Raw genomic sequence first — 9,929 nt, 5'->3', positions numbered from 1 at the left:
ATCATGTCCATCATGCGATATGCATTTATGTTGTAGGAAAAAACCCACATACAAGAAATGGTAGGAGTAACTAACTAATCAAGCACTTGCAAAGAATTATTTGAGACGCCAATAAATTAGAATTTTGGATTTTAAAATGTCCTCTTCACCTCTGTTCAAGACCACTTCTTAAAAGTTAACATTTCTTCTTTTATTAAATTGAAATAATGTCTATATACTTGGCAAACTTTGGTGTGGGTGTGGTTTAGTTAGGATCAGATCATTGAGCACTTACTCACCCAACTAAGCACACGGTTAAATATATTAAGAACTAGCTAACTGACAGATCTCAAAAAGTAATGGCCAATGGGGAATCATCATCAAAGGATGGTGTTTCTGGTGGAGTTCTGTAGGTATTGGTACGAGGACCAATGCTATAAAACATTTTTCATCAATGGATTGGAAGTAAATATAAAATCACTGCTGATCAAATTTACAGCTGACACAAAGACTGGAAGAATGGTAAATAATGCTGATGATAGAGAAGACATACAGAACAATCTGGATCGCTCTGTAACTTGGACCCATTCAAATTAATAAGAAAAGGAGTACTTGTGGCACCTTAGAGACTAACCAATTTATTAGTCTCTAAGGTGCCACAAATACTCCTTTTCTTTTTGCGAATACAGACTAACACGGCTGTTACTCTGATTCAAATTAATACAGCCAAATGCAAAATCATAGCTGTAGTAACAAGGCAGGCAGGCCATACCTGCAGAATTGGGGACTTTGTCCTGGAAGGTAATGACTCTGAAAAGGCTTTTAGGGATCATGGTAGACAAGCACTCAGCATGAGCTCCCAGTGTAATGCTGTGGCAAAAAGGGCTAATGTGACCCTTGGAAGTATAAACAGGGAATAGTGAGGAGGAGTAGGGAGATTATTTTACCTCTGTCTATGGCATTGGTAAGACCAATACTGGAATATTGCATACACTTCTGGTCTCAACATGATAAGGATGTTGAAAAATTGCAGCGTATGCAGAAAAGATCCACAAAAATTATTCTTTATCTCTTGTTGCCTGCAAATCAAGACTGGCTGCCTTTCTGGAAGATATGACTTAGCCAAACACAAGTTGTTGGACTCAATGCAGGGGTAAATGGGTGAAACTTAATGTCCTGTCCCTTCTGGCCTTAAATGCCATGAATCTATGAAAAAGTAGCCCTGTTAGTTTGTATGAGACTATTTGAGTGAGTAAATGATCACTAGTGTGAGCAAGGGGTCCAAAATCTGACCCCTAATGATTTCAGTGATATTCAATGATAGAGCTGATAATGTTTGTGCTTATAGTTGCCACTTTTGAAGTCATTCTTGTTTGATTTATGTACTAGTAGAACAAACCTTGACTCCTGTGCACTGGAGTTTGCAACAGTTAAAACATGAACGGTTTGCTTGGATAATATAAATAAAGTCTGTACATAAGTAGCTATATAGCCTAGGGCCTCTTATTACACTCCACTGTGATTAGCTGTGGATTAATGTTACCTGTCCAAACAATAATAATAATTATCGAATAGGCAAGCCTGATTTGTTGCAACTTTTTGCATATGGATCTTTTAATAACTTACCTGTAGACAAATGGTGTAAGCCCAATTTCTAAAGTAATTAATTGACTGTTGAAGAATATCCTATTGGGAATAATTCCCATTGAATTGAGTGTTCCCAAACAGATACATCATTCTAGAGCTTGATAATTCTTAGAGCTGGTCAACAATTTTTGCACAAAAAGTTTTGTTCAACCAAAAATGACCTTTTTTTTCAAAAATGAAGCTTTGTGAACATTTGTCAAAATTAATAAAAAAATAGTTCTTCAATAAAGTTTATATATTTTTACTGAAAAAATGTATCGTTTTTTTATTAAAGCCTTTTAAAAATATTCTATTTTTTTTTACAGAAAACTGCATTTTCTTAGTGAAATTGGGTTTTCAGCAAACAAAAACTTTCATAAGCAATTTTGATTCAAATGTTTCAAATTTTGATTAAAAATGTGGTGAAAAATTTAGCAAAAAACCTGAAAACAGGTCGATTGTGATCCCAGTGAAACAGAGACAGCTTCAAAAAGCTGTTTTTTCCCCAATTTTTTCTGTTTTTCTATTAGCTCTAACTATTGTGTTTTAACTCAGATGTGATATATTTTGAAATCCGATGTGGTTTTCATACAATTTGTGTTTCTATTTCAGAATTCAATCTTATATTATTATCAACTGTATTTTTTCCTTTAATATGGCCCACACTGTACCAAATTCCATTACATGTCACAATTTTTTTTGTCAGATGCACACCTTAACATCGACCTAGAATATCTTTGGAATTATTTTAATATTTTCTATAATAGGTAACACAGACCCACAGGATCAGTGCTCTGGCCCCAGCTTTGGAACAGTCGCTAGGAGGAACCCCTTCAGTGAGCCAGACCTCCAAGGGTCTCACTCTTCCTCCAGGGTAAGCCACATAGCTTCACTGCCTCCTTAGACTGGACCTCTAGGTCTTCAGCACTCCTGCTTCACACCATGAGCTCTGTTCAGTCAGTTCACCTGAGACACACTCCTGATGCGGAGTTGTACACTCTTCAGGGACTAATGCGTCTCACCAAGCCTTTGCAATGATACTCAAACAGTGTTGTCAAAACAGTAGGGTTTATTCATTAACTGGAACACAGCATAGGAAGACCTTTGGGTAGAACAGAGAACTGAAGGTTAAAGCATAGTCTATTCTGTTTAGCCCAGAGCCCACCCAAGCTATAGTGAACCCCTTGGTTCAAGCTGTCTCTGTTTCCCTCCATCTAACCTCATTGGTCAGATTTCAGGTGAGAGCCCTGACTTCTTCCAGCAGCCAGCTCTTATCTCCCACCTCTCCAGTCCTTTGATCTCGAGCTGGTGGCATTGTTGTTCAGCTTCTTTAAGGAGAAGTCCATATCCCTCTGGGTCATTGGTTGCTAGGTGCTAATATCTGGTGATTGGATTCGCCATTGTCTTCTCAGATGCTCCACTAATATGAAGACTAAAGTCCAGACTGCTGGGCAACACCCACACCTGTGTGTCTCAGTCTGCCCTGAGAGCAGACAGCTTCCTTCCACCCACTGGGTAACATTGCAGCACATAGGGGAAACTGAGGCACACATTGGCTTCATAAAAATATTACAAACTAGTCCCACTTTGCCACAGTAACCACAAACTGCAACAAACACAACAAAAATTATATCTCTTGAAATTCTAGTCTACCACATATCAACTTGAGGAGCTGTAATATATATTGGATAAAGATCAACAAGAGATGTTTGGTACCTTCCCTGATCATTGTGGCCTATATAAAAGGGTAGGTATTGGCTATGAGGAGGAAAAGATACAGGTGTCTTACTCCTATATTGCTATAATGAAAACACTATCAGATGATGGTGCTAGAGGTTAAACCCTGGCCCCCACTAAATGTCATGGCAAAACTTCCATTGACTTCAATGGAACCAGGATTTCAACCTAGGTGTTAGCCATCTAGGTGTACAAGAGTTGTGAAGTATTTGGTGATATGGCAAGTATCCATATCAGGAAGTCTCTGGCAAGCCACAATCATGTCTCAAATAAATCTACACATCTCTTTTCAGAAAACCAGAGAAAGCTTGACTAGGCTGTAGGAAATGGATAGAGCATCAAGTAGAGAAAAGGGAATGACTCAGAGATGATGGAATGAACTCGCTACAAGAGAAAAAACAAAGAGTGAAGAGACCAGAAGAGTGAAAAGCAATGAAGATCCACATAGAATTTCTGCTCCTCCTCTATAAACTGCTCATACTCGTATATTTGTCTAGCACATGGAATGTGAAAACTTTTTATGAGTTTATTAAGTCCTGGTTCACTATGTATTAAAAAGTTGCCACTTTTCCAGTAAACCTGTCACAAAAGGCAGAGATTAGCAAATATGCGGACATGGTTTCAAGTCATCATGTTATATATGTAGGTGCTTTCCAGTTCATGTTGTGTCTCTTCTCGGTTGTTGTCTCTCCCTTAGCATGACTAAAATAATATCATGCGGTCTCTGTTACGTATGCCTCCCACACCATATCACATTTACTTTAGGTTGTGTTGCATGCTTCCAGCCATATGTCTTGTGAGCTATAACACCTTTTCTGACATTTGTCCCCTTTTTCAGTAGTTTTAGCCTCATTAGACTTTCACATCTTTCTAAAAGTTATGTTTCACTTCCTTCCTCTTCTTGTAGACGTCTTGCTATGTTTCATATCAATGCTCTTTCACCCTAATTTTGCAGTAGGTCATCTCCATGACAGACTTGATAGGGCTACACATGGCTAACTGCTATCGAGTATGGCTGATGGTGACACTCAAGTGTATGCATGAAGAAATAAAAGTGGACGTATCACATTGTCAAAATGAAAAGGCTGATTTACAGGAGAATATCTATTGCTTGAAGATAACACATCCAATGCGCCTTCCTGTTGCAGGTCTTCACATGTACTCTTCTTGAGGTTGACCTTCTACCTTTTTTTGAATCTTCCCTTCCAAACCTCTTGCTAATTCTTAACGGCTTCCTTTTTTTGCATTATTTTAAATCTTCTGAAATTGTTTCCTGCTTTGTTGGCTGTTTTTTGGTGCTGATAGCCGCTTCTCAGATGTTTTGGCACTGCTGCAGAAGACTACTCTCATATGGCCTGATCCAGCCCCCATCAAAGTCAATGGGTGTCTTTCCATTAACTTCAATGGCATTGAGGTAAGTGCACAGTAACCTTCCCTGGAAGTATATTTGTATAAGATATCATTGTATCCAGGTAAGTGAAATTCCCTTATCAAGAATTTCAGAGGCTTTCAGGGAAGGAAGCCCAGGTGACATTTCTGTTCATTCTATTTCTGGCTTTCCACCATATTGAAGATTCAGTTAACCAGTGCTTCTCGGCCACCAGCTGACCGTGCCTTTGTAGCATAACATGTATCATTGAGGTTACAAGCAAATGCCTTCTTGACAAACAAAAATATAAATTATTTTATTAGGACTAAACCCAAAATCGAGATTTTTTTTTTTTACTCTTTGCAAAGGTTTTCCCCTGTCTCCTCTGGTAGATTCAAAGGGAAGCTGGAATACCTTAAGATGAGTTACCCCTAAGGCATCAGCTAAAATAACTTTCAATTTGGCTTTAAACTTGAAGCACAAAGATGTTGTACTGTGACGAGTAAAAGGGACCTAAACAAACCAAGCTAGGTAAGAACAATGGAAACTATCAAACCCAAGTCATACATAGGCCTCAAGCAATGCAGTATTCATAACACACTGACTGAGATCCCTGGTACAATGATCTCTGTATATATGATTTGGGAATTCTCACCAGCAAAGAGTGCCTCATTCCTCACCCACTAGAGTTTTAGTCTAAGGGGCACTTTCAGGTATAAGACACCTGGACTTGGAATTCTCTTTCAGTATGAAATTCTGTCAACTTTCTGCATCTACCACCCTCTTAAAGCTGCATTTAGAAATGACTGGAGTGTCACAAAGGGTTCTGGCTAGGGCTGTCAAACTATTAAAAAAATTAATTGCGCGATTAATCACACTGTTAAACAACAGTAGAATACCATTTATTTTAAATATTTTTGGATGTTTACTACATTTTCAAATATATTAATTTCAATTACAACACAGAATACAAAGTGTACAGTGCTCAATTTATATTTATTTTTATTACAAATATTTGCACTGTAAAAAACAAAAAAATTGGATTTTTCAATTCACCTCATATAAGTACTGTAGTGCAATCTCTTTACCATGAAAGCTGAACTTACAAATGTAGAATTATGTCCAAAAAAAGTGCACTCAAAAACAAAACAGTGTGAAACTTTAGAACCTACAAGTCCACTCAGTCCTACTTCTTGGTCAGCCAATTGCTCAAACAAACAAGGTTAGTTACAATTTGCAGGAGATAATGCTGCCCACTTCTTGTTTACAATGTCACCTGAAAGTGAGAACAGGCATTTGCATGGCACTGTTGTAGCTGGTGTTGCAAGATATTTACATGCCAGATGCGCTAAAGATTCATATGTCCTTTCATACTTCAACCATCATTCCAGAGGACATGTTTCCATGCTGATGATGGGTTCCGCTTGATAACGATCCAAAGCAGTGCGAACCGATGGATGTTCATTTTCATCATGAGTGAGATGTCACCAGCAGAAGGTTCATTTTCTTTCCTGGTGGTTGGGGTTCTGTAGTTTCCACATCAGAGTGTTGCTCTTTTAAGACTTCTAAAAGTATGCTCCACACCTCATCCCTCTCAGACTTTGGATGGCACTTCAGATTCTTAAACCTTGGGTTGAGTGCTGTAGCTATTTTTAGAAATCTCACATCAGTACCTTCTTTGCATTTTGTCAGATTCGCTGTGAAAGTGTTCTTAAAACGAACATGTGCTGGGTCATCATCCGAGACTGATATAACATGAAATATATGATGAATGCAGGTAAAACAGAGCAGTAGACATACAATTCTCCCCCAAGGAGTACAGTCACAAATGTAATTGATGCTTTATTTTCTTTTTAATGAGCATCATCAGCATGGAAGCATGTCCTCTGAAATGGTGGCCGAAGCATGAAGGGGCATGCGAATGTTTAGCTTATCTGGCATGTAAATACCTTGCAACTCCAGCTACAAAAGTGCCATGCGAACACCTGTTCTCACTTTCAGGTGTCATTGTAAATAAAAAGCAGGCAGCAGTATCTTCCACCTGGAGATGGACTTGTAGGTGCTAAAATTTTACACTATTTTGTTTTTGAATGCAGTTATGTAACCAAAAAAAATCTGCATGATAAAAAGATTGCATTTCAGTCCTTGTATGAAGTGAACTGAAAAATACTATTTCCTTTGTTTACAAATATATACACTGTAAAAATGATAATCAAAAATAATAATATAAAGTGAGCACTGTGCACTTTGTATTCTGTGTTGTAATTGAAATCAATATTGAAAATGTAGAAAAAATCCAAAATATTTAATACATTTCAATTGGTATTCTATTGTTATAAGTGCAATTAATCATGATTAATTTTATTAATCCCAATTAATTTTTTGAGTTAATCACGTGAGTTAATTGCGATTAATTGACAGCCCTAGTTCCAGCATTTTAATCCAACATGATTAACGCTATTCATTGCTTTCCATCCTAGACTGGAGATTACTGGAGACAATTCAATCCTCATTTGTATAGTTGTCTTAAAGGAAAAACCCGTCTGCAGAAAACCATACCATGCTCTGTGAGGAATGAGCCCGCCCTGGAGTGTATAAGCAGGTGGACACTGGTTTGACTTCAAATTGGCTGGGTAAAGGCCATCACTATAAGGAGGGGAAGGAATTCTTTACAATTAAAAGTGTAAATATAAATATTTAATCCAAACTACAGCACTTTCAAACCACTGAGAGAGCAGAGCTGGTATGGTTCAGAGCACTTTAGAGTCGGGTGTTTAATGCTTGTCTCTATTTTAGAAAAGCAGAAGCTCAGCAAGTGCTAGTCACTGAAACTGGGTGAAGGAAAGAGAATGCCTTGTTCTTGTGTGTTAATGGTGGCCCATTCCTTTTAATGTAAGATAAATGCAAATGTAGATCTGGCTATAAGTGAGTCCAGCCCTGCTGCCTTTACACATGCCAGAGTCTCATTGACTTCAGGGGAACTGAACTGGTGAGTAAGGAGAGCAGGATCTGGCCCTTATGGTATATGTGACATGGGGGTGCTGAGAGCCACTTAACCAAACTGTATATAATGGAACCCACTTCAAGCCAGCCAGCAGCCCCCAGCACCCTAGTTCCAGCACTTATGATGGGACATGTTGGGGTGACTTCCTCTGGCATTTATGGAAATTGTTGCCTACTCTCACAAATAAGAATATTCTTTTCTGAAAATCAACTAGTCAACTAGTTCATGACTCCCTGACTTCCTCTGATGACCTTCCTCTCCCCCTCTCCCCTCCCACCACCCATATACACAAACAGTTCATTGTAAAGATCATAGAATAACAGGCCATTTCAGAAATGCAATAGACATTTTAAAGCATGTTCTTCATGGGTCCAGCAGCCAAGTGTTTGAGTGAAAAAAGAAAATATAGAGCATAAGGAATTGAACTATCACCTATAGGCCAGCACAGAATGGCTTTTCAGATCTTTCCTACCAGACACCTACAAATTTGAGACCTCTTACAATGGGGAAGTTCTGTATAGTGCAAGGATCTGAGCCCCCTAGAAACGACACTGTTTCCAATTATTGAATTAACAATTATAACACAGTTATCCAGTAGAGATGAATTTTCCCCTTATATTAATATGTTAATATTAAGATAACAAAGGTCACTGCTCCAATCTCAGTTCTTCACACACTGCAACAGTTTGATCACTCAAACCAGCCTCCCTTGCGATTCACTTCCTCATTCCCTTGTTTTATATTTTGTTAAACAAACTCTAAGAAATAAATTAAGCCAAAAAAACTGCAGTGCTGTATTTGTTTTTTTGTTTTTATTATCAACAATCAGTTAATGGTACACTCTTGGAAAACTATATGCACATGTAGAAATATTTCCCCTTTTAAATAGAAGCATTCATTTGAACCACATATAAATAAATTTGAAAACCCTGAACATAATTTATGACGATTATGCTCTCAAACATATTCCAACAGGAAGGGAAAAATAAAAGACGACATGCAACTGATAATAAAAATATATACCATTATCTGAACCTGGTCTCTCGAAACGCGAAGTAACTGAACCCGTGAGAACCTTCTTTCTCCATAAAGACACGCCATAGAGACTACGAGGAGGGAAAACATTATTTATACGGTCAGCTAGAGTAGACAAGTCTGTACTGATATTAACACTATACAATTGAGTCACAGAACACAGCTGTAGAAAGACACAGAAAAAGTTAAAGCATACCTGTCCACATTCAACTAAGAGCTATATTTTTGTGCCTTTTAAAAGAAATTAAAATTAAAAAAAAAAAACCCTAAACGGAGAGCCTAAAAACTGCGTGAGCCATGTACTCATAATACTTAATAATAAATACAATCCATCCACCCGGCCAGGAGGCGAGTCCTCGGGGGCCAGAGAGCCAGGGACCTGCTCCCGGCCCAGGACGGGGAGCTGCGGGACCTTTGCAGCAGCTGCGGTGGGATCAAAGAGAACGTGGGCGTTAAAAACCAAAGGGGGGCGAGTGGAAGCCGCCGGAGGACGAGCGCGAGCGAGCGGACGGGGAAGCCCGCGCGCCGGGCCAGGACTTGGCGGCCGCAGCGGAGCGCCAGGAGGCGTTGCAGACCCGCGCTGGCAGGCCGAGGTCCCGGGGGGAGCCCGGCGGGCTGGAGCGCCGAGAAGCGCGCGCGGCGGGCGCGCCCCAGCCAGGGGGGCGGCAAGCGGGCGCCTCGCAGTCCTTGCCCGCGGAGGCTCCGGCTCCTGACGCCGCTGCAGCCTGGCGGAGCCTCCCGCGGGCCAGTGCTGGCGGCAGAGCCCGGCGCCTGGGGAAGACGCAGGGGCGCCGCGGCTCACGTCAGCGAGTCAGTGGCCCCTGGCCCGCCGCGGGGATCCTACTCAGTCCTGGCGGCGGGCGGGCGGGAACCCCGGCCCGGGCTCTCCCGTCCCCCCGGCCGCCGCTCAGAACATGGCGCTCTTTACGAGGCTGCCTTTGGCGCCGCTGGGTCTCTGCAGCGAGGAGAGCACGCTGGCGAACGGGCCCCCCAAGGAATCCGGGATGGAGGTGATGGGTCCGGGCCCGGGGGCCCAGCCCTGCCCGGGCCCCGCCGCTGCCAAGCCGCCCGCGGCTGCTCCTTTGCCGGGCTCCCCGCCGGGGCCCGCCGCTCCCTGGCCCCCCGCAGGGCTGGGGCCTCCCCCTCCGCAGCTCGGGGTCGGGTTGGGGTTGGGCCCGG

The 9,929-nt window shown here is 41.2% G+C and overlaps 1 protein-coding gene across 1 annotated transcript in view; it reads right to left on the bottom strand.

The window, feature by feature from the left end:
* Positions 1 to 8,626: 8,626 nt before the first annotated feature.
* PHOX2B (paired like homeobox 2B) overlaps positions 8,627 to 9,929 on the bottom strand; it is a 3,731-nt gene continuing 2,428 nt past the window's right edge. The window contains exon 3 of the mRNA XM_084626427.1: positions 8,627 to 9,929. This exon is cut by the window's right edge and continues 163 nt beyond it. Within this exon, the coding sequence (XP_084482553.1) occupies positions 9,658 to 9,929 (272 nt within the window). The 3' untranslated portion in view covers positions 8,627 to 9,657.

Source organism: Lepidochelys olivacea (genome assembly GCF_965140295.1).
Source record: "Lepidochelys olivacea isolate rLepOli2 genome assembly, chromosome: 4".
Lineage (NCBI taxonomy): Eukaryota > Metazoa > Chordata > Testudines > Cheloniidae > Lepidochelys > Lepidochelys olivacea.
The sequence above is the reverse complement of the archived record's forward strand: the minus strand, read 5'-3'. Positions and strand labels throughout refer to the sequence as shown.